This window comes from Brassica napus, chromosome A3 (assembly GCF_020379485.1).
Source record: "Brassica napus cultivar Da-Ae chromosome A3, Da-Ae, whole genome shotgun sequence".
NCBI classification, from domain to species: domain Eukaryota; kingdom Viridiplantae; phylum Streptophyta; class Magnoliopsida; order Brassicales; family Brassicaceae; genus Brassica; species Brassica napus.
The window spans coordinates 16,301,096-16,323,431 of record NC_063436.1 but is presented as its reverse complement, the minus strand read 5'-3'; the positions used below and the strand labels follow the sequence as shown (position 1 = coordinate 16,323,431).

The 22,336-nt window shown below is 37.3% G+C and overlaps 6 protein-coding genes across 7 annotated transcripts; 2 read left to right on the top strand and 4 right to left on the bottom strand.

Annotated features, from left to right (window-relative positions):
- The first annotated feature begins 322 nt into the window (after window positions 1–322).
- Window positions 323–2,450, top strand: LOC106439189 (PWWP domain-containing protein 2). Its single transcript, XM_013880583.3, has 2 exons — window positions 323–511; window positions 611–2,450. Exon 2 carries the CDS (start codon window positions 632–634, stop codon window positions 2,276–2,278), a length of 1,647 nt encoding a protein of 548 aa, XP_013736037.2. The 5' UTR covers window positions 323–511; window positions 611–631; the 3' UTR covers window positions 2,279–2,450.
- An 84-nt stretch (window positions 2,451–2,534) lies between these two features.
- LOC106439190 (40S ribosomal protein S23-2) lies at window positions 2,535–4,029 on the bottom strand. The gene is made up of 4 exons (XM_013880584.3): window positions 3,919–4,029; window positions 3,130–3,285; window positions 2,904–3,030; window positions 2,535–2,824 (listed from the first exon to the last, which is right to left on the bottom strand). The coding sequence occupies exons 1-4, from the start codon at window positions 3,921–3,923 to the stop codon at window positions 2,684–2,686; spliced, it is 429 nt and encodes a 142-aa protein (XP_013736038.1). The 5' UTR covers window positions 3,924–4,029; the 3' UTR covers window positions 2,535–2,683.
- A 112-nt stretch (window positions 4,030–4,141) lies between these two features.
- On the bottom strand, window positions 4,142–7,699 carry LOC106439188 (protein IQ-DOMAIN 1). Its single transcript, XM_048776342.1, has 5 exons — window positions 6,614–7,699; window positions 6,276–6,551; window positions 5,856–6,077; window positions 5,605–5,715; window positions 4,142–5,399 (listed from the first exon to the last, which is right to left on the bottom strand). Exons 1-5 carry the CDS (start codon window positions 6,671–6,673, stop codon window positions 4,641–4,643), a joined length of 1,428 nt encoding a protein of 475 aa, XP_048632299.1. The 5' UTR covers window positions 6,674–7,699; the 3' UTR covers window positions 4,142–4,640.
- A 1,386-nt stretch (window positions 7,700–9,085) lies between these two features.
- Window positions 9,086–12,225, bottom strand: LOC125606989 (probable E3 ubiquitin-protein ligase MARCHF10). The gene is made up of 8 exons (XM_048776340.1): window positions 11,936–12,225; window positions 11,363–11,821; window positions 10,860–11,001; window positions 10,497–10,782; window positions 9,942–10,014; window positions 9,764–9,854; window positions 9,611–9,690; window positions 9,086–9,521 (listed from the first exon to the last, which is right to left on the bottom strand). Exons 1-8 carry the CDS (start codon window positions 11,996–11,998, stop codon window positions 9,348–9,350), a joined length of 1,368 nt encoding a protein of 455 aa, XP_048632297.1. The 5' UTR covers window positions 11,999–12,225; the 3' UTR covers window positions 9,086–9,347.
- A 1,974-nt stretch (window positions 12,226–14,199) lies between these two features.
- On the bottom strand, window positions 14,200–15,942 carry LOC106439187 (coatomer subunit zeta-2). Of its 2 annotated transcripts, none has more exons than XM_013880581.3 (7): window positions 15,831–15,942; window positions 15,462–15,501; window positions 15,148–15,307; window positions 14,896–15,043; window positions 14,741–14,818; window positions 14,560–14,644; window positions 14,200–14,483 (listed from the first exon to the last, which is right to left on the bottom strand). In XM_013880581.3, exons 2-7 carry the CDS (start codon window positions 15,483–15,485, stop codon window positions 14,424–14,426), a joined length of 555 nt encoding a protein of 184 aa, XP_013736035.1. In that variant the 5' UTR covers window positions 15,486–15,501; window positions 15,831–15,942; the 3' UTR covers window positions 14,200–14,423. The 2 variants fall into 2 exon arrangements, with proteins under 2 accessions (XP_013736035.1, XP_022572027.1); XM_022716306.2 differs by having other exon boundaries at window positions 15,777–15,841.
- A 2,693-nt stretch (window positions 15,943–18,635) lies between these two features.
- LOC106439184 (cell division control protein 48 homolog A) lies at window positions 18,636–22,297 on the top strand. The gene is made up of 8 exons (XM_013880577.3): window positions 18,636–18,880; window positions 18,965–19,127; window positions 19,505–19,733; window positions 19,821–20,587; window positions 20,669–20,890; window positions 20,979–21,050; window positions 21,140–21,784; window positions 21,869–22,297. Exons 1-8 carry the CDS (start codon window positions 18,852–18,854, stop codon window positions 22,169–22,171), a joined length of 2,430 nt encoding a protein of 809 aa, XP_013736031.1. The 5' UTR covers window positions 18,636–18,851; the 3' UTR covers window positions 22,172–22,297.
- The last annotated feature ends 39 nt before the right edge of the window (window positions 22,298–22,336 follow it).

Here is a 22,336-nt window from a genome sequence, read left to right as displayed (position 1 = left end):
ATTACCTCCTCATTAGACTCCTTCCAAAACAAATAATCCGTTTTGAGTCGTAACTCCAGTAGATGTAATTATTAATTTCTAGAGCTCAACAGTTCTAACTTTAACAAGTCCCATGGATTGTTACAAGCGCTCTCAGTTTTCTTGATGGGGTGATTGAAGATTAAAGATTGTTTATTATTTGGTAAAAAAAAAGGATCGTTCAAACTCGTTAGTCTATCCCTGTAACAAGCCAAGGAAACAAAGTTTAGTCCAATGAAGTAATAAGGCTTCTAACTATGGGTTTTATAAATGGGCCCAATTGATTGAACCCTAGACCCAGTTATTACAAAAGCAAAATGCTTTAGTTGTTCGCCACGTGGATAGTCCCTCACAATGTAAGAAGTTACCAAACAAAAAGACACAAAACGAGAAACCCGTTTCCTTCTGGTTCGGTTTGACGGGACTCTTCATTTACTTCAAAGAAACCACCTCCCGCCGCCGGAAAACCGCAGCCTCACAACCACCAGCATCGGTTTGTTGACCGCACCCTCTCTCTCTTTCTTCACTATAAGGTATTTGATTTGTTGTGAAATGAAGTGAAGTTTATTTCTGATTACATTTCTCTCTCTAGGGTTTTGTCTTGGTACTGCTTATGTCGACTGAACAAGAAAGTCTTCACCCGGGGTCCGACGCTGTTGATGACTGTGATGCCTCGAAGGTGGAGGTTAAAATGTCTGAGCCCTTGAGTGGTCAAGATCAGGAGCTGGTCGGAAGATTAGCTTCTTCAGCTGGTGATCTTGCCACAGAAAAAGAATCTGTAAATGGAGGGTTAGATCTGAGCATTGAAGCTCAAAATGTAGAAAGTGAGAAGAAGAAAGTCTCAGGAAAGCAAGGAACTAAAGCTGAGAGCTTGGATGATACTGAATCTTTTATGGCTTTAGAGCCATATGAAAGCAAGGATGAGAGTGCTTTGGATAATGACAATGCCCCTGTAAGGTCGAAAGTGAAGTTCCTCTCTGACTCAGATTTGGTTTGGGCCAAAGTAAGGAGCCATCCCTGGTGGCCTGGACAAGTGTTCGACGCTTCTGCTTCCTCAGAGAAAGCCAAGAAACACTTCAAGAAAGGAAGCTTTTTGGTGACGTACTTCGGAGACTGCTCATTCGCTTGGAACGATGCGACAAAGATAAAGCCTTTCCGACAGCATTTCTCCCAATTGGCGAAGCAGAGCAGTCTTCCTGATTTTGTTGATGCTGTTGAGGTTGCTTTGGAAGAGGTTTCGAGGAGGATAGAGTTCGGTTTGGCTTGTTCTTGTGTAGGGAAGGAAGTCTATGAGAGGGTTAAGAGTCAGAAGGTAATGAATCCTGGAGTCAGAGAAGAGTCAAGTAGGGTACAAGGGGGAGACAAGGTCTCAAGTGTGGTCTTCTTTGAACCTAAAAACCTTGTGGAGTATGTGAAGGGTTTAGCATGTTCTCCAAGGTATTATGGTTCTGATGAGCTGATGTTTGTGAGTCAGAGAGCTAGGCTACTCGCTTTTAGTCGCTGGAAAGGCTTTATTGAACTTCCTGAGTTTGAGACGCTTCAGGGATCTCTAGAGTCTGCACCCAAGATGAAAGAGTCTGCTCCCGAACCGAAAAAGAGTACTAAAAGGAGAAAGACAGAAGACAAAGATGATGGAGTGTTTGAGTATGAGGACACTGCTGTTCTGAAGAAGAAGGAGGAGAAGACTTTGGCGGAGTTCATTGCTGAGATACGCTTAAGCAAAAGTAATGGGAAGAGATCACATGGTGAAAAGAAACGCAAGGTTGTGGATACGAAACCGACAAAGTCTGCTAAAAAGATGAAGGTGAACGTGCAGAAAGAAGATTCAGGATCGCCAGTTTCTCTTAAGAATGATCAGAAGGTTACACCGAAGAAAGCTAAAACAAGTTTTGGAATTGGGGCCAGCATATTGAGAGTAGCAAACCAGATGCATTGTTCAACTACACCTACTGGACTCGTACCTTGCAGTAAGAGCAATGGCAGTGGGAAAAGTCTCCAGGGCAGAAGTAAACCTGAAGCATTGTCTGAAAGAAAGACTTCTCCTAATGAAACACTTTCAAGCATTCACTCTGCTTCTGCTACCAAAGCCTCGAATAAGGAGTCCGGGGACTTGAAAGGCTCTTCTGAAGAACAGATGGCAAATAAGGATAAGGAAGAAGCTGCAAATATTGTGGGTGAGATGACTACTGAGGAGAGTAATCTAACCGAGGAGAAAACCACAGGCTCAGTCTTGAAAGAGCAGCTTGTCAACAAGAACTGATCTGATGGAAGGAAGATTCAGCTTTACCGCCTAATGCACTAATCAAGAACAAGACTTACGGTTATAGACAACTTTTGTTTTCTTTCTAAGTTCATGTTTGTTTTTGACTATATTTGAGTAAAACAAAACCCTTTTTGAGTGAGAAAAGGTTACAAACTTATTTGTTGTTTCACTGATCATGAGCTGAGAACTAACGCTAGCTAAAGTTAAGAGTCATAGTGAAAGCTTCGAAGTAAGTATAATACTTTAGGCAAACTGAATCCAAAACAGATGAGATAAAACCATGTTTAAAACTCAACCACTAGTACATGTTCGAGAATCTTTGAAGCAGAAAAGAGGTAATGGCTTCAAGCCATGAAGAAACAAAAATCCATTAACAAAATAAGCTTGAAAAAACAGTAGTCTCTAAGACCTAGGCTTCTCCTTCTTCTCCTTGAAAAGAGCCAAGAGCGAGACACCAGACACCTTCACCACCTTGAACCTAACTCCAGGAATATCTCCAACGGCATGTCCTTTACGCCCAAATCCAGCAATCAACACCTCATCCTGCACAACATTCATCAAATGACCCAAAAGATTGTAAGCATATTAATAAGGAAATAAATGGTAAATAAAAAACGCTTACGTTTTCTTCAATGTAGTTCAAGCAACCATCATTGGGAACGAAAGCAGCAATCTTTTTGCCGTTCTTGATCAACTGAACTCTAGCACATTTACGGATGGCAGAGTTAGGCTGCTTAGCTTCAATACCACTGCATAATTAAACAACAAGCTCAGAACAAAATCAAGGAAGAAAGTGAGATGCGTTGGTTAGAGAGAGAGAGAGAGAGAAGTGGTGCAAGTAGTCTTACATCTTCTCAAGGACGATTCCTTTAGCGTGGGAAGAACCAGCAAAAGGCTTCTTCCACTCGTTTCCTTGGTGACTCTTCTTGTACTGCTTGTCAGCCCACCTCTGGTTAATCCTAAGCCTCTTCAGCTTGCGCCCAGCTCCCATACCACGTGTCTTACTGAATAGATTGAAAAGACAACACATTGAGGTTACAATTGACATAAAGTCAGAAACTTTATCAAACAAAACACTTTCAGCTTTGTAATACTAAGAAGAGAGTGAGTGAAACTAGACATGAGACATTGTATTACCACACTAAAGTTGTAACATTTAACTGAAACTCAGTAGGGACAAGCATTGAAACCATACTTGTGATTAACATAACACTAGCAACCACTAGAGAACTAAGAGTTGAACCCAACAGGCAACACATTGAGCTCACAATGACATAAAGTTAGAATCTTTATCAAACAAAGGGAGAGAGTGAAAGTAGACAGTGAGGCATTGTATTATCCACACTAAAGTTCTAACATTTATCTGAAAATCAGTTAAGACAAAGCATTGGTCGCATCCTTACTTGTGATTAACATAACTTTATCAACCAAATTCACCATTTCCATTATTAACCGTAGAGAACTTAGAGGTGAGAGCACAACCAGAAGACAACGAAACAGCAATCCTAATCAGACAAGGCATGGATGATGGAAGTTAACTAATCATTGCGTTTCGCCGAAAACATGAAAACAGAACATAAACACTCGAGCATAGAGATGAGGTTGGAGACAAAGGATCCCAAGGGAGGAAAGCATACCCCATGTTTGCGACGGCGAGAGAGTGAGAAGAGAGACTGTTGCTGCAACTGCGGAAGGCGAGACGTGGAGAGAGGAACCCTAAAGCTAAGAAACTATTTATATATATAGTGGTCGTCAATTGATATGCAATCCGGTCTGGTATAAACCGGTTTGCTATTAGAAGACGGATTGTTGAGATTTTAATTGGGTTTTGTGGTTTTTAGTGGATTTTGTTGAATAAAAATTAAGAGTGACTGATAAACTTTTTTTAAAAAAAAATTGTTTGCTAAAAACAGTTAATTATCTCATTTATTTGGAAAATGAAATAGACTATATTTTATAATTTTTGTTTTTATACATTTTGGCGTTTTAATTTACGTAAGATATTTGCTTTTTATTCATTTGTTTTCAATGTGGCAAGAAAGAAAGAGAGACAACAAAAAAAAACTGTTTACTTGAATTCAGTTTACAAATCAATTTTGGTATGGTTTTGATCCAGGCTCAGAAGTCAGAACTAATAACATCAAAACTATTTGATAATGTAACATATATATGAAGCAATTCAACAGTCTATATATCGATAGAAAATATCGGAAAAAACATTAGAAAGGTCATATGATTGTCAGAGACTTATGCTGCACATTCTTGTAACCAACATTGCATGTAGTTGATACAAAACTCAGAACACCATCCTTGGTGCAAAAATGTATATATATATAATGGTAGATAAATAATAGTCAGGTTAAGCACACGGCGTTTTCACCGCTTTTAAAACGCTGTTTTCAACCTTGGACGGAGCTGAGGATCGTCTAGGTTTGGGTGCAGGAGAAACTCGTTTCTTAGCTGCAGGTGCTTTCTCCCGTAAAACATCATTACTTTCCTCTTTGGTTGCCTTGGTCGCAGCAGCTGAGCTCTGGGCTTTGAGGTTGCCACGTGCTGGTTTTGTTGGAACCATGTTGCGGCGTCTAGCCGTTGAGCTAGCCAGACCTTCGTCGTCACTAACCGATGACCTTGCAATGAGGTGCCTACTAGGGTTCTTCTCCGAACTCTTGGGTATTTCATTTGCTGGTTTTGTCGGAACCATGTTGTGACGTCTAGCCATTGAGCTAACTAGCCCTTCGTCATCACTAACCGATGACCTTGCAATGATGTGCCTACGGTTCTTCTCAGAGCTCTTGGTGATTTCATCGGTGGTCTTGGGTCTTATAGACGGTGGGGTTGGCTTGTTATTTCTCGGCTTTTTAGTTGTGGATGATGATGTTGATGGAGCACTGGTTTGAGTCAAGCTACTGAGCTTCTTACGGTTTGAAGATTTTGCGGTTTCTCCTCTATTAGTGGAGGTCTTAACGGATGGCTTAACGGTGTTGCTTCGTTCTTTCTCTGAGCTCTCACATGGCCGGTCAGCCGTACACCTTTCCAACCAGCTCCAACCCCAAGTAAGGTTACTAGGATCCATGATGAACATAGTGTTTGTAGATTTCAGGTTACTCTTCAAGTGTTGCTGCAAATATGAGTCACACACATGATCATTAGGCATTACACCGAGTGAATCCAATATTATTAAGCTACAGTTGTGAACGATTTAAAACTTTATGCCTCAAGACTTTTAAGCAACATTTAAGGATTGCTTTGTCTACAAGTTCAACCTCTAAACCCCTAAAAATAGTTGCAAGGAAGAGAATGTGTGTACACATGAAAGTAAGTACCTGATGTGTGGATGCATAAGCCAATGCCATTTCCTTTTTCATTGTCGCCGCCTCGTTCTTATTCAACAAACCTGCTTCAACTTGTTTCTTGGACTGATTGTTGACCCCATTCTATAGAAGAAAGAGCAAACATCTTAGGATTAGGAAATATTTTAAAAAGCTTCAAAAGCTCAAAATCCCATCAGAAAATGTGACTGAGTGAGCAAACGTTGAATGAAAATTGCATCTGAGATTATACAAAAGTGAGAGACCTTGGAGCCTCTTAGCTCTTTGGCATGCTTCTGAAGGAGATGCTTATGGCGAACCTGATTCTCTTCTGCCATCCTGATTCTCATAGACCGGATCTTTGACTGCATACGAGTGAAAGTCTGCATAGATCTAAGAGTATTTGCAGCTTGCCTTTGTACAACCAATCCTTCCATCAATAACTTAAGTCTAGCCCACCTCCTCATCCTCAGCGCTTCTCTTCTTGCCTACATTGTTGAAATTAAATTTTAGGGTCATACTTGAGAAAAATACACTTTGCTCATATTGCAACTCAAAGAAAAATCAACCAAACACAGCTTGATTTTATCCAATTTCAAACAGCTTTTTTAACAAGAAAGATGCAATATTATTAATCAAGTCCTAGTGAAGCCAAAACCATGCGTATGAATAACCAAAGTACATACCAAATGTCCCCTAAATGTAGACTGGATAAAGATGGCAGCTGCTTCTTCCCCTGCAAACCTATCAGGTGCAACTGGTGGAGGAACAGACTCAGGAGTTGAATCTCCAAGAACATTTTCTTGTTCTTCTGAAGGAGGAGGAGATAGATTCTTCTTCTTCCTGTGTTCATAGTTGACCTCATCAACTCTGACCTCAAACTGAGGAGGAGAGCTTCTGGATCTTGCAACCAGTACAGGGTAAGAAATGACACTCTCCTCAACCGATTGGTGTTTCAACTTCTGCATATGATTTTACATCAGTATAGTATGAAAGCTAATAGATAACAAAACTTGATGATTACCTTTACATCTGGACTAAAAGCCTTCTTTACGTTCTCCAGCCATTTCGCTTTCTTGACCATCTCACCTTTTTTCAAAAATCAGTTAGAGAGAAAAACAGGAGAAGAAGAAGATGAATTGAACTTGTAGAAGAAGCTTAAAATTCAAACATATAATCTTTCTTTCTCCAAAAAAACATCCCTCAGAGAGTTCTTTTAGTGGTTAATTAGTGCGACTTTTAAAGAAATGAAAAATGCTAATAATAAGGAAGAAATTGAATCGGTCAAGTTTGTCATTCTTTGCTGACTTCTTGAGATGGAAATCCTGCGATCACGTTGTCATCTTAGAGTCCATTGTTTTGTTTTGTGTCTATTGTGAGATCCCACTAATTAGCAACTTCTGTGGGGCCTACCTTTGAGTTCGTTATTTAACAGCTTTTTTATATTCTAACGAATTTAATAGTGCATTGATTAACCTAAACGCACGAGTCTTGCTACATCATTTCTCTGTCACGGTTAGTCAGATTTGATATTATTCTAATCTTGGGACAAATGATATTAGATTGTTTTGAATCTACTGTTCTACATCTGCTTCAAAACGTGGGTCATCTTATAATAATCAAACAAGGTTTTAGTGCTTTTTGAAACTCTGATGATTTTTCAAAAAAGTATATGTTCATATGCTGTTGTGGGATTACTATCACTTGCATGATGAGAAATTTTGGATCTTAGTTAACTTAGAAGAGTGTTCAGAGCTGAGCTTATAATATGGTTGACCTGTGTGCAGGCGTTTCTTCTGTGTGTCAGAATCTTCATAGTCCCTGACTTGTCTAGAGATTTAGATTGCTAAATTTAGCAGAAGATCTAATGATTATGAATTTGTGATTCTAAATGTCTCTTGTAATGAACCAAACACAGAAACACGTGCAAAAGCTATTTTAAATTTGGAATCACATTATCTCAGCAAAGTTTATAGAGTTGAGGATTCAATGTCAATACAAGAACACATCATATGCTAATATCTTTAACATACAAAACTAAAAAAAAAAAGAGTGTAGTCCTGCAGAGGTGAGTAATCAACAAAAGGATCTAGTCACAAGTAAAGATAACAGGAATCTACTCGCCAGGAACTTGAACGCCTTGCTTCAGCTTCTCTTTCTTCATCTTCTTCTTTGAAACCGGCTTCTTCTTCCTCGGAGGCAGATTCTTTTGCGCGTAGGTGTAAAGGACGAAGTTCCCTACGAGGAACGCCACTAGCAACCCTCCAATCACAAGAAGGACTATCAGCCCCGGGTTAAGCCCTTTGCTTTCAATCTTTCCCTGTTTCATTGGTTCTTCAACAACTTAGAAAATGAAATCAAGATGCAAGGAGTACAATATGAGAAGTGACACAAGTGCTCAACAATAACAGAACTCAAACAAGCATGAAACTCTCCAAAGGCTAAAACTTTACCGATCCAATTCCACAAGATCACAGAACCAAGCTAAAGTTTCATGTAATCATGTCAAAATGGACTCAAAATGCTCGCAATTTTCAATCTCTAGAACTGGAACATGATGCATTAAACTAGATTTGATCTCAGTCTACACAGTCAAATGCAGATCTAGCGATTCATCATCGAAAGTAACTAGATTTGAACTACTCAGAGTTCGAACGAGGAAACACTACTACACAAGTAGACAGATGAGTTCAGAGAGTGGATTAGATCTTACAGAGAACTCATCAGCCATGTCTGCGAGAGATCAGCACCAATCGCCGGAGACAGTTGTGAAGACTAAAACATTTTCTAAGAAGATTCAGCAATTAATAAACAGAGACCACTGCTGCTAGTCCACGGGGTTTGGTTTGCACTATTAAACTATTTGGGGTCAATACAAAATAAAACAAAAGTATGTGTGGTAGGTGATGCATACATAACAGAGACCACTGCTGCTAGTCCGGGGTGGTTAGTTTTGTCGTATATAAACTATTTGGGGTCAATACAAAACGAAACAAAAGTATGAGTGGTAATGCAAAAATAACAGGGACCACTGCTAGTCCATTGGATTAGTTTTGCAATATAAACACTGTTTGTGGTCAATTTAAAATAAAACAAAAGTATGGGTGGTGATGCATAAATACTTATACAGCAAGATTCGGACAAACAGAAAAGAGATTCAAAAACTTTATTTGAGGAATCAGATATTTGTCTTCTTGTAAGAGAATCGGTAGAAAGATGACAGCTGAGGTCAAGCCGGAACTTCTGCATAGATATTGTTTTGTTGTGTATTGTTCTTGGCATCGCTGCATACTTTGTACTGAGATGAACACTAAAGGACACATCATTACGCTCTCATGCCCTCTGCTATTACCGTTTCTTACCTCAGTCAGCGTGTATTGTAACTTTATGTATCTCTGTGATCTTTCTACTAGAGTTTCTTCTAAGTGTCAAGACTATTGAAGTTGTGTTCTTCCGGCAGTATTGTATTATTCCCATGTTGTTCTTCTCCATACAATGATGAGTATATATATGTATTATTCCTTTGTACTTACATTTTTGTACAAGAAAGTACCAAAAAAATAAGCCATAACAAACAGCTGATATACTCTCACATTCACACACAAAAGAGACCACCCAAAAACCAATCTTTAAACTCTTCCAGGTATCATCACTACTTAATCCACATGACCAATCTGTTCTCACATCTCTAAACCGCTAGTGGAACATGTGATCAGCATTCATGAGCTCTGGCTTCAGTTTCATGATCCACAGATGCTCTAACCTGCTGTCTGAACTGGTGGTGGATCCACCTGACTACTGCTTGGAGGTTCATCTGCTCTCTGGATTCTCCTCCATTTTGCAAATTCGGCTAGACCCGTTTGCCCGCTCATGGTGAGCCCAAACCCAACCAATGTTGCTAAGAGAATGGACACAACCGGCTTCATGTGAACCTGTACAAAGTAAACACCATCATAGACTATGAGATAAAACAAGAAGGATAGAATCTTGTTCTGTTCTTGAGAGGATAAAAGACTCTCACCAATGAGAAGAAAATGTGAGAGAAAAAAACTACAAGACCGAACTGAACAGTAGCGTAAATCCAGATATATTGCTTCGTCACTACACAACAATGAACAAGAGATCAAATAAACTGATGGGGAAGCAAATTATTTTACTGTTTAGGAACTTGTACCCATTGTTGTCGTGGTCATGGAGGCAAGAAGACCAAGAACGCAAGAGAATGGTAAAGATATTGCAATGGCGCCGGATTTCATTTTCGTAAGCTGTTAATGATATTGAGACAAGAACATGTTACATAAGCTTGGTACAGAAAAAAAGTGTAAGAATCATAAATTCACCAACTCATATACCAGAAGCTGCTCGAGGAAACAGAAGTATGCAAGCATGCTGACAATGACAAGTACTGGAACATCCTTCCATACACTGAAAAGAACGAGGGTACCAGTCAATAATATCCATATAGTCGAAATCTTTTTCAAGGGGTGTTATTGTCCTTGGTATATTAACTGAAACCGAAAAATCGAACCGGAACCGAACCAAAAAAAGAACTAGACCGAAACTGGACCAAAAACAGTAGTACAATTTATCAAAACCGAACCAAAACCAAAACCCGATCCTAAGATAATTATATATAATTTAATTTATAAATCGATCATTATTTTTATTAAAAAATCCCAACTTTTTTAGTTTTTCTACTCTGGTTTTCGTTTTTTCCGGTTTTAAATCTGAACCAAACCCAAACCATTTATAATTCGGTTCTGTTTTGGATTTTATAAGAAAAATAGAAACTCAACATTATCTGAACCGATCCGAAAGATGTCTAGTTTCTAAATGAGTCCTATATACCCCAACCTGAACCGGAAACAAATGCACAACACTAGGGTGCTATTTAGATTTTGACTTGCCTGTAGTGAGAAGCCTCCGTATCAGCATCTCCAAAGTTCCCCTGCGAGTTCTGCATTCGAAGAAGAGTCACAGGGAGATTCTGAACCTCTTGCTTACACACATCACACGTTCGGTTTCCTTTAATGGTAAACCATTTGATCGTACATTCTTTGTGTGCAAGAGCTAATTCACCTCTACACATACACTCCATCTTGAATGCATCTGAGTCTTCTCCCAATTCCACCATGCAGATCCTGCACACAGCTTCTTCTTCAGGTACATCTTCTCCTCCATCAACATCCGTGTCTGAAAAAACATTACACACCAAATATAAGCCTATTCGGATAGAACCATAAACACACAAAATACAAATGCAAACTAACCGTTAAGTTTCATGATGTTTCTTGCCGGCGTCATGTTAGGAGTAGGAATCACCCGGAAAACACCTGCTTGCCTTAGACTACCATCCTTGTTGAACGCTGGAACGGAGCGTGATCGGTGTATAGGCAGTGGAGGACCTTTCTTCTGTTTGAGACAAACATTAAAAATTAAAATTCTGGTCAAACCAACAATGAAGTAAAGCACAAGATAACCTGATTAGTACTTAAACTTATCTTTTTTTTTGAAACACATACTTAAACTTATCTTACAAGCAAAATGCATTACTTAAACATACTCTAATGAGACCAAAGCAAAGTACAAGACAAGAAAACGTCTCTTGCCAACGAGATAACAGCACAAACCACAGTATAATTTCACATGAGAGTCTAAATGAAAAGACCATTATTACTTAAACATAATCTAGTGAGACCAAGGTGAAGTATAAGACAAGAAAACACCTCTTGCCAACAAGACAACAACACAAACCATTATTGAAGTTACTCACCATGGAAGTAACCGGATCAACCACATATCTCCCATGTGTGGACCCAGGATTAGAGTGAGCTAAAGGGGTAACAGGCAAGGACTCAGTTTTCTTCAACCTCGGAGTCAAAATATTACTGAGAGTCCACGTGGACCTGTCCCTGCCATTGCCTTCAAAGGCCAAATCATCAGCTTTCTCGATATCGCTGTTCCTGTTTTTGAAGCTCAGCTTCGGGACTAGATTCTTCAAACTATTAGGTTTGTTTCTCGAAGAGGAAGATGAAGGGCTGAGTGATGCACCACGCTGGCCGATTCTAGGACTCGACATTGGAGAAAAGTTTACTCTTTTAGCAACAGGGCTTGATGTTAGGGACGCGTGGCGTCTCGAGAGATCTTCTCCCGTGTCTTCAGGTGTTGTTCCCGACACAATGCCTCGTCTCCATGGGTCTTCTTCTTGTGCAATCTCAGGAGAATCTCCTTCCTGTAACACCAAAGATCATTTCAATCATTAAAAGGCTTAATCTTTTTCACATAACAGACTCAATTATTCAAATCAAACAACCAGAGAAACTAATATAGATTAAGAAAATTTTACCCTTTGAGGTGGAGGAGGGAGAGAGGTATGTTCTTCTACGCGAGGCTGATCTCTACCATCCATCACCGAAGTGGGAACGAAAGCAGAGGAGAATCTAAAACTACAGAATCAAAATCAAAAACTGTAGTTTAAGAATCAATCAGGAACCCTTTTTGGAGGATAAAGGCGAGACCTTTTTCTTCTGGGTTCCTTAGATTGATTGAGAATATGTGATTGATTGATTGATCTCATTCATACATTCATTCATTCATTATATCACTGTCTGTTTTTTAGCTGAAAAGGTTATGTTTGGTCCGCTATTATTTATTACATTTTAAGTAGTTAATTTATGGCGCATACTGGTAGGGGTGGGCACTTTACCCGATATCCGAAGTGGCATCCGAACCCGATCCGAAAAAACTGAACCGAAATCCGAACCGAAGTATCAAAATATCCGAACGGGTATTGAATAAGGAGAGATTGGATACCCGAACCCGAACGGATAATACCCGAACCCGAATGGATATCCGAATATAACCGAACGTATGTATAATTAACCTTATGTTTCTAGTTTATATCTCTCATTTTATATAAAATATTTATATTGATACTACACATAATTTAAGTTCATATGATATACATACAATTACGGAAAAATGATTTGCTACTCACTTAAAATGCATGTCAAGTTTTTTATTTCAAAAATTAACAAAAAGTTATATCCAAAATAAAAAAAAAATAACTAAATTAGTGCATTTTTAGTTTTAAAATGTTATGTCCAAATCTATTAACCATTCAATCTATTAAAAATAAAAAATTAGTTAACTAAAAGTTATATTTTTAAATACAATAAACTTGAGAAATGAAAATTTTAATTTTTTTTTCAAAATCTAAATATCCGAACCCGATCCGAAATAACCGAATCCGAACTAAAAATACCCGAACCCGACCCGAAGTACAGAAATACCCGAACGGGTTCTAGACCTCTATACCGAAATACCCGAAAATCCGAAATACCCGATCCGAACCCGAACGGGTACCCGAACGCCCACCCCTACATACTGGTAAGTTCGTTATTTTTATGTTTCAAAATAAAAATAATATTTTATAGAGCTTTTATGGAATTCAAATCAATTATTAAAACATGGGTAATCTAAGCCAAGTAGGGGTATATGTTAAGAAATATATTTGATCAATATATTTTGACAGATAATTCAGTAATATATGGTTTGAATTTGAATATTTACAGCATATTTTTAACAATAGATATATTTTTCATCACTTATCTGTAAATAAGCAGTATTTAATCTTAAGATCCAAAAAACTTAATTGGTAAATGGATACAAAACAAATAATTAATTTTCGATGGATGCAAAACAAAATACAACTAGAGCTTGACCCGCGCCCCCGCGCTGGTGTTAGTTTTTTTTATAAATAAATATTTATTTGTATAAGTGATAATATATATTTTAAAAGTTACCCGTTTAATTTATTTTTAATATGACATTTCTAAACACAATAATTCTATAGTTTATATTGAGTAGTTTTATTTTATCATGTAAACCCTTAGTTATATCATCTATTTATTTAGAATATGACCTGTAAAGTCACACAAATGTATTTTTATTTTTTATGGATCAAAATTTTATGATTATATATAATAAAATTGTTGTATAAACTATTTTTATGGATCACAATTTTATGATTATGTATAATAAAATTTTTGTATACTATTTACTATGTATATGTAGAATTAGTAAAATAATTACCGTATAATGTATGTAATTATGAAATGTATATATGGAATTAATTATTTTCAAACACACATATGTATAATAAAAAAAAGACAATTAATATTAAAATTTAGGTTTATTAATTATTGTTGCCATGATCTTTAGTTAGAATTTGATTTTGGAAATACATTAATTGAAGAGAAAAGACAAAAATCCTAAAAGATAGGTTAATTAATAACTTCAGTGGCATGCTATTGTAAATATAGTGGAAAACTAAGGGATAATCTAATTTTGTACTCCTATTTTAATAGATTAGATAGACCCAAAAAAAATACAATAGACCAAAAAGGTATATGTTACAAACTTACAACAGCAAAAAATAGTTAAAAGTTTTTGTATTTTCTTTTCATAATATTTTTTTTAGTTTTTTTGTTTAATATGTAAATATGGAATCTTCTAAAAGTATGTGGTCAAATTTTTTGAGTTGGGAAATTGCAGAAAAATAAGTAGTATGGATATTAAAACATTTAAAATAAAGAAACAAGACTGTAGTTGGGAAATTAAACAATTTCAGTCTTCCATAAAAATCTTGATTCTGCAATATCCAGTATTCAAAAAAAAATATTCCAGCATTGCACACACTGATATACAATACCCCAAACATTAAAGTAAGCAAAGTGTTTGAATTATTACAAGACTTTCACATGAAAGGTACTCTTCACAGAAGTTGGAAGTCCATTCTATTATGTGTGGGCATGCAATGGATACGAGGAAACTCATGTAAGCAGACTTCTTGCCAGATGTTCCCGAGCTGTTGCCAGTGCTTGAGTTAATGTCTGTAAAACCCAATTTAACATTAGCCAAACCAAAACTAAATCAAAGACTATAAAGGGAAGCTGTAATAGTCGTAACCTGTTCAGAGAGTGAACCACTAGCTTCTGTGCTCTGCATTGCTACTTTCCCCGCAATGACGTTAGGATCTGTTTCAAGAACCACCCTGAACACAAACACATAATCAAACAATAGCTAAATGCTTAGAAGATATCTAGGATAAACTCAAAGCAAATCCTTCGCAAGCTAAAGACTGGCATACCCCTGATCGACCATTTCATCCAGGCACAGAAAGATGAGATCCAAGTTCTCGAGAGCTTCCATCTTTTCCACATTGTTCCTGATCAAAGAAAGGAGTTGCATCAAACATTAATTTGTTCAAAGGGAAAATATTAGATTGTTAAGTCGAGCAAATACCTCAGAAGAAGCGCAACAGCATCGAAAAAGCCTTGAAGAACCGAAGACAAGACGAGCTCGTTTTCGTTTTCACCTCCAGTAACAAAGAAGTGAAGGTCCTGGGCGAACTTGTAGACAATGATATTACTGTCCAAGAGTGTGATCTCAGCTGCAACATAAATGTCAAAACCAAAACATAACACACATCTATAAGAAACAGACTGTTACTACATACAGAGCCCATGATGAAAGACATGTGTAAGGTCTTCTAACCTTCAGTGCGAGCATTGGTCTTAGAGGTCTTGGAGAAGACATACTTCTCAAAAGTCAACTTGGCAGCATGAGTTGGCCAGTCATCGGAGTAGTACTTGACAGCCACACGCTTCCCTTCAGAGTCTAGAAGAAGAATGTTCTTCACCAAAGGACATGAATCCTATTCAAACAGACAAAGCACAGTATTCAAGTTCCACATGAAAAATGAAGTAACAAAAGATCATGTGCCATATGCTAACTGCTAAGAACATTTTGCGACTAAAAAGATACACAGAGGATGATAAAAATGGAGGCTTTAGCAGATGTGCACTTACATGAGTCCCGTGAAAGCCTGACATTGTTGAGTTATCGTCACTGCAAACACAAAAGCAAATACTTTTGAGATTAAACCAATCAAAGCTAAGATTTTTACAGCATAGTTAAGCTTCATACAAACCCCAATGGATCCACACATACAATCACTAAGCAAAAGTTCCATACAAAAGAAAAAAAGAAGAAATCACACAACCCAGATCAGATCTCTACCGTTTACTAATACACAATTAAGCTGATCCTAACAAAACCAAAATGTGAAATGCGATTGAAGATCTGAGAAAGCAATGTCGAGTGATAAAGACGCAAACGATCACCGGAACTGAAGATCGGAGAAGAAGAAGCGATGGAGGAGGAGGATTCGGATTTACCTTGAAGCTTGAGATCCAGAGGAGTACGTACACTGAACCCGTTTCGCTTCGTCGTTTGAGTATTTGTTGAAGACTTGGTCAAATTTTTCGGTTCCTAGATCTGATCTGGCCGGTTATTGAAAATTGATTAACCGGATTGGTTCGCTTCGCTAAATTTTTTTTAGCTTGAAACTGCGCGCCATTTCTTAAGTTTGAATGGTTACTACGTCCAGTTTTAGTGTCATTTTAGAACGGTTCTTGTTTAAAATAACTGGACAACTTGGCATTAAGGCTGAAGGAGCATATCTGATGGTGGAACGTCTCTAAATCGTGGGGTTTAAATATTATCACCCAATGTTGAAGACTAGAACTTGATTCAATCCTTAGCTTATGATCTAATTGGTGGCTGATAGAGATGTCAAACGGGTTGATCCGTGCCGTTCCGTACCGCAGCGAGCTCATCTCATTGCGGGTCAGGTTCGCGCGGACTGCGGTCTCCCAAAGATCGTCGCGGGCTGCAGTCTCCCAAAGATCGTCCCAAACCACCAATAATTGCACACTCTTTTGCGGGCTGTCCCGGACGTAGGGTAATGCAGTGTATCTGATGGTTCCTGACAATGTAGGACGTTCCAGAACGATTCCTGGTGTTGCAGGCTGCTCCAAGACGCCTCAGGCTGCTCTCCTACACAACCATGCTACACAAACAAGTTCACATAATAAATATACATGAAATAATTTAATTATATGATTTACATTTTGGTGTTATATATTATGTAACTTTATAATTTTATTATTTGCTCGAACTTATTAATATATAATTATTTATTGTTTATACATAATTTATTTTGTTATTTCATACTAATATCAAATTACACTTTCTCAAAAATACCCTTATTTTTACAAAGGATGAAAAAAATTTATTAATGGCATTTAAGTCTTTTGGTTTTGGGCCTACATATACACCTAAATAGATCTATAAATAATGGGCCTATATATATTTAAAAGATATACTAATTTAAATATAATATATGTATAAATATATTACGAACTATAAATAAATTAGCAAACATGAAAATATCATTTTCTTAAATATACATATCAATATTCAAAACAGATCATTTGAATATTATACATTTTTTCAATACAAATCAAAATCCTATATCCTATACCATATATCATATACATATTTGAATATCATTTTTCCATTTATAATGTCATTTTATACATAATATTGATATGACAATTACGAGTGTTCAAGAAAATTTTAAAAACTATATTAAAATTAATTTTTAAATCTAAAATAAAAACACAAACTTATAATAGGTTATTAATGACGAAAATAAAGTAATATTGTCATATCAATAAGTTTTTTGTATTATCATTTTTTATTTGGATAACATAATAAAATTTTATCAAATTCTAAGGAATCACTAATTATGTAATATTAATAAATATATGAGTAATTTAATCAATTTTAAAAAAAAATTACTATTAAATATTTTGTAATCGGATCAATGGTATCAGATTGCAGGTTAATAGTGAGTTTTTGGATTTTTACCTGGTTACATCAAATTTTTAATTAACGAATTTTTCATTAAATCCGAACCGGATTATATACAATGTATCGGGTCTATAGGTCCAACCATAAATCTAAGTCAGATATGAAAACAAATCTTAAAACTCAAACATTATCATAGAACAACTACATATTTCAAAAAATACCATATTTTGAAGAGAAAAAAAATGATAAAACCCTAAAAACTCAATTGTTATGGTTCGAAACAAAAATAATGATAATTTGCAAATCAGTTTTCGATTAATAAATGAAAAACAAACAAACCCGCGCTTTCTAAGCGCGGATCAAAATCTAGTCTTTTCTATTATTTTAGTACAATAAATTCATAATCTGAAATGGTCAAATAATGAATCATTTTCAAAATATTAAATAAATCAAATTCTAAAGTTTACGTACACTATATTTTAATTTTTATTTAGTTATACTATTGAAAATATGTTCATTTAAGATGATTTATTTTTCGTGTTATGTTTAAAAACATTTTAGCATCTATCATTTAATATATTGCAGAATTTAATAAGTAAATACATAGTGTTTCAAAAAAAAAGAAGTAAATACATTATTTTATTTGAGAAATTTAAATATACTCAAAATTTTGTACTGGTAGTTGTGAGTAGAAATATTATCTTTCAATATATTCCAAATCTGGATTACTTTTATTTTTTAAAATTGTATTTGTGGTCAAGATAAATTTTCTACAAAAGGAATATTTATTGTAGATGCGATAAAACCTTGATTCCTTGAAATATTATATATCTAAAGTATAATGTTATATTCTAGATATTATGGAAATATATAAATTTAATAATAAACGTTAATATTACTAGGAAAAGATATGATAGAACCATTAAAAAATCATGAATATCTAAGGAACTATTTAAATAAAACAATCACACATTAAAAAATCATAACTTATGTTTTAATAGGTAAGATAATATTCCTTAATTTTGAATGTCAAATTAATCATATTTTTCTTAGGTTAACATAATATCTAGTGGAATAGTTATATGGAATATGTTAATATAAATCAAATTTAGATGGCTAGACAGATTTTTTTTAAAAATTGTCTAAAATTCAAATTCAAATTCAAATCAGGAGTTTAAAAAAAAAGCATAATCAGGATTTTTGTTCCAAAGCTTTCTTCACAAAAAATACAAGTAAATTTTGTGTAAATGTATTAATTTCCGTAAGTAAATATTACCACAAACAAAAACAAGAAGAAGAAAAATGGAAACGATTAGAGAGAATTGGAGTTGTTCTCACAGAACACACAAATTAAGGGATAAGTTCAGTAATAAAGGGAAACACTAGGGGTAGGTTTTGATATTCCAAAAAAGATTAGAAGAAAAAGGAAAAACATCTCTTTTGCAACAAGAAACAAAGAGATATAATCTCTTCTGCTCTTTCAGATCTCTCAGATAAACTCCCAAAAGCTCTCAACTTTCTCATCGATCTCAAATCCAATTATGTCAAACCCAGCTGAATCTTCCGACTCGTAAGTACCCAGATCTCCGATTTCGCTTTCCCGATTCGGATCTGAAGCTAAAAAGCTTAATCCTTTGTTTTGTTCTGTTTTCAGGAAATCGAAGAAAGATTTCAGCACTGCTATTCTCGAGAGGAAGAAGTCTCCTAACAGACTTGTCGTCGATGAGGCCATCAACGATGATAACTCCGTCGTCTCTCTCCACCCCGACACCATGGAGAAGCTCCAGCTCTTCCGCGGCGATACCATTCTCATCAAGGTTGGGCCTTTAGACATCAATTAGGGTTTTTCTCATTTAGGGTTTTGATCTTAGGCATTATGAATACCAAAGAGACATGTTATTTTTTATTACTGATGCTGTCCTGATGTCTGTTTTTGTTTGGTTCTTTTTGACATCAATTAGGGTTTTGATCGTAGGCACTATTATGAATATGAAGAGACTTGTTTTTTTTATTACTGATGCTGTCTTGATGTCTGTTTTTGTTTGGTTCTTTTTGACATCAATTACGGTTTTGATCTTAGAGGCATTATGAATATGAGAGACTTATGTTTTTATTACTGATGCTGTCTTGATGTCTGTTTTTTTCTTTTTGGTGTTTGAGAATTCTCATTTGTTTTTGGCTTTGTGTATTATAGGGTAAGAAGAGGAAGGACACTGTCTGCATTGCTCTTGCTGATGAATCATGTGAGGAGCCAAAGATCAGGATGAACAAAGTTGTCAGATCTAACTTGAGGGTTAGACTTGGAGATGTCATCTCTGTTCACCAGTGCCCTGATGTCAAGTACGGGAAGCGTGTGCACATCTTGCCTGTTGATGATACCGTTGAAGGAGTCACCGGAAACCTCTTTGATGCTTACCTCAAACGTAAGTTGTCCTTTTGTTTCTTTTGAGATGTTGCTTACAGGTATGGATTGATTGATGTCTGAATAAAACTTTGTTTTGTTTCAACAGCTTATTTCCTGGAAGCGTACCGCCCGGTGAGGAAGGGCGATCTCTTCCTAGTCAGAGGAGGAATGAGGAGTGTGGAGTTCAAGGTTATAGAGACGGATCCTGCTGAGTACTGTGTGGTTGCTCCAGACACTGAGATTTTCTGTGAGGGTGAGCCTGTGAAGAGAGAGGATGAGGAAAGGCTAGATGAAGTGGGTTATGATGATGTTGGTGGTGTGAGGAAGCAGATGGCTCAGATCAGGGAGCTTGTTGAGCTTCCCTTGAGGCATCCACAGCTCTTCAAGTCGATTGGTGTTAAGCCACCGAAGGGGATTCTGCTTTACGGACCACCTGGGTCCGGAAAGACTTTGATTGCTCGCGCCGTGGCTAACGAAACCGGTGCGTTTTTCTTCTGTATCAATGGGCCTGAGATCATGTCTAAGTTGGCTGGTGAGAGTGAGAGCAACCTCAGGAAAGCGTTTGAGGAGGCTGAGAAGAACGCTCCTTCGATCATATTCATTGATGAGATTGACTCTATTGCACCCAAAAGAGAGAAGACGAATGGAGAGGTTGAGAGGAGGATTGTGTCTCAGCTCCTCACGCTGATGGATGGTCTGAAGTCACGTGCTCATGTCATTGTCATGGGAGCAACCAATCGCCCCAACAGTATTGATCCGGCTTTGAGAAGGTTTGGAAGATTTGATAGGGAGATTGATATCGGCGTTCCTGATGAAATTGGACGTCTTGAAGTTCTCAGGATCCACACCAAGAACATGAAGCTCGCTGAAGATGTAAGTTTCTGATTCTAGCTTTGCGTCTGTTTGTTGAGTGTAATGTAATGATTATCGAAGCTAATGGTTGTATGTTTTCAGGTTGATCTTGAGAGGATCTCAAAGGACACACACGGTTATGTAGGTGCTGATCTTGCAGCTCTCTGCACAGAAGCTGCCCTGCAATGCATCAGGGAGAAGATGGATGTGATTGATCTGGAAGATGACTCTATTGATGCTGAGATCCTCAATTCCATGGCAGTGACTAATGAACACTTCCACACCGCTCTTGGAAACAGCAACCCATCTGCACTTCGTGAAACTGTGAGTATTGACATTACTACACTTGGAACAAGATCAAAACCTGTAATTTTACTAAAATTTCATTCCAATTGTTTTTTTCCTTTTGCAGGTTGTGGAGGTTCCTAATGTTTCTTGGGATGACATTGGAGGTCTTGAGAATGTCAAGAGAGAGCTCCAGGAGGTAAAGTAACTCTTACCATAACTTGCTTGGATCTGTCCTTTAATCTATTCACTGTAAGCTAAGCCTTAATCTATTTTGTTTAATTACAGACTGTTCAATACCCTGTGGAGCACCCAGAGAAGTTCGAGAAATTCGGTATGTCTCCTTCAAAGGGAGTCCTATTCTACGGTCCTCCTGGATGTGGTAAAACCCTTCTGGCCAAAGCTATAGCCAACGAGTGCCAAGCAAATTTCATAAGTGTCAAAGGTCCTGAGCTTCTCACTATGTGGTTTGGAGAGAGTGAAGCCAATGTCCGTGAAATCTTCGACAAGGCTCGTCAGTCCGCCCCGTGTGTTCTCTTCTTTGACGAGCTCGACTCCATTGCTACTCAGAGAGGAGGTGGAGGCGGAGGTGATGCTGGCGGTGCGGCTGATAGAGTCCTCAACCAGCTTTTGACAGAGATGGATGGAATGAACGCCAAGAAGACTGTCTTCATCATCGGAGCGACCAACAGGCCCGACATTATTGATTCTGCTCTTCTCCGACCAGGAAGGCTCGACCAGCTCATTTACATTCCACTACCGGATGAGGACTCACGTCTCAATATCTTCAAGGCATGCTTGAGGAAATCTCCTGTTGCTAAAGATGTGGACATCAATGCTCTCGCTAAGTACACGCAGGGGTTCAGTGGTGCTGATATCACTGAGATTTGCCAGAGGGCTTGCAAATACGCCATAAGAGAGAACATTGAGAAGGTCAGAGAGATCATTCATTGTATTAGGCTTGTTAAATCTTTTAACTGGAATCACTAACGTTTTAGTTTTTTTTTCTTGTTGCAGGACATTGAGAGGGAGAAGAGGAGGAGCTTGAACCCAGAGGCGATGGAGGAAGATGGAGTGGATGAAGTGTCAGAGATCAAAGCTGCACACTTTGAGGAGTCGATGAAGTATGCACGCAGGAGTGTGAGTGATGCAGACATCAGGAAGTACCAAGCCTTTGCTCAGACGCTGCAGCAGTCTAGAGGGTTTGGTTCTGAGTTCAGGTTTGAGACTAATGCTGGTTCAGGTGCAACCACTGGAGTCGCTGATCCTTTTGCCACCTCTGCAGCTGCTGCTGCAGATGATGACGATCTCTACAATTAGTGATCCTTATTTACCATCCTTTTTTATAAAGTTCTCAATCGAATTCTCTTCTTTTGGATGACTGAGGGCAAGTGATACTGATACTTTTCCTTGTGTTTTAAGTTAATCAGAATCGTTTATGTTTAATACTCCAGATCCTAAGCAACCTCTAGATATTGAAGAGAG

Excerpts from the sequence above, each read along its gene's own strand:
- LOC106439188 (XM_048776342.1), bottom strand. The coding sequence starts at position 6,673 with ATGGTCAAGAAAGCGAAATGGCTGGAGAACGTAAAGAAGGCTTTTAGT. Across the intron at positions 5,716-5,855 it reads AAGAGCTAAGAGGCTCCAAG|AATGGGGTCAACAATCAGTC; the intron begins GTCTCTCACTTT and ends TTTCTTCTATAG. Across the intron at positions 5,400-5,604 it reads CTTATGCATCCACACATCAG|CAACACTTGAAGAGTAACCT; the intron begins GTACTTACTTTC and ends TCATATTTGCAG.
- LOC106439190 (XM_013880584.3), bottom strand. Across the intron at positions 3,031-3,129 it reads GGAATCGTCCTTGAGAAGAT|TGGTATTGAAGCTAAGCAGC; the intron begins GTAAGACTACTT and ends TTAATTATGCAG. Across the intron at positions 2,825-2,903 it reads TGAACTACATTGAAGAAAAC|GATGAGGTGTTGATTGCTGG; the intron begins GTAAGCGTTTTT and ends AATGTTGTGCAG.
- LOC125606989 (XM_048776340.1), bottom strand. The coding sequence starts at position 11,998 with ATGGATGGTAGAGATCAGCCTCGCGTAGAAGAACATACCTCTCTCCCT. Across the intron at positions 10,015-10,496 it reads ACGGAGGCTTCTCACTACAG|TGTATGGAAGGATGTTCCAG; the intron begins GCAAGTCAAAAT and ends CGTTCTTTTCAG. Across the intron at positions 9,522-9,610 it reads CTCACATTTTCTTCTCATTG|GTTCACATGAAGCCGGTTGT; the intron begins GTGAGAGTCTTT and ends TACTTTGTACAG.
- LOC106439189 (XM_013880583.3), top strand. The coding sequence starts at position 632 with ATGTCGACTGAACAAGAAAGTCTTCACCCGGGGTCCGACGCTGTTGAT.
- LOC106439184 (XM_013880577.3), top strand. The coding sequence starts at position 18,852 with ATGTCAAACCCAGCTGAATCTTCCGACTC. Across the intron at positions 19,128-19,504 it reads GCGATACCATTCTCATCAAG|GGTAAGAAGAGGAAGGACAC; the intron begins GTTGGGCCTTTA and ends TGTGTATTATAG. Across the intron at positions 19,734-19,820 it reads CTTTGATGCTTACCTCAAAC|CTTATTTCCTGGAAGCGTAC; the intron begins GTAAGTTGTCCT and ends TTGTTTCAACAG.
- LOC106439187 (XM_013880581.3), bottom strand. The coding sequence starts at position 15,485 with ATGTCAGGCTTTCACGGGACTCAT. Across the intron at positions 15,308-15,461 it reads CAGGCTTTCACGGGACTCAT|GATTCATGTCCTTTGGTGAA; the intron begins GTAAGTGCACAT and ends CTGTTTGAATAG. Across the intron at positions 14,484-14,559 it reads GTGGTTCACTCTCTGAACAG|ACATTAACTCAAGCACTGGC; the intron begins GTTACGACTATT and ends TGGGTTTTACAG.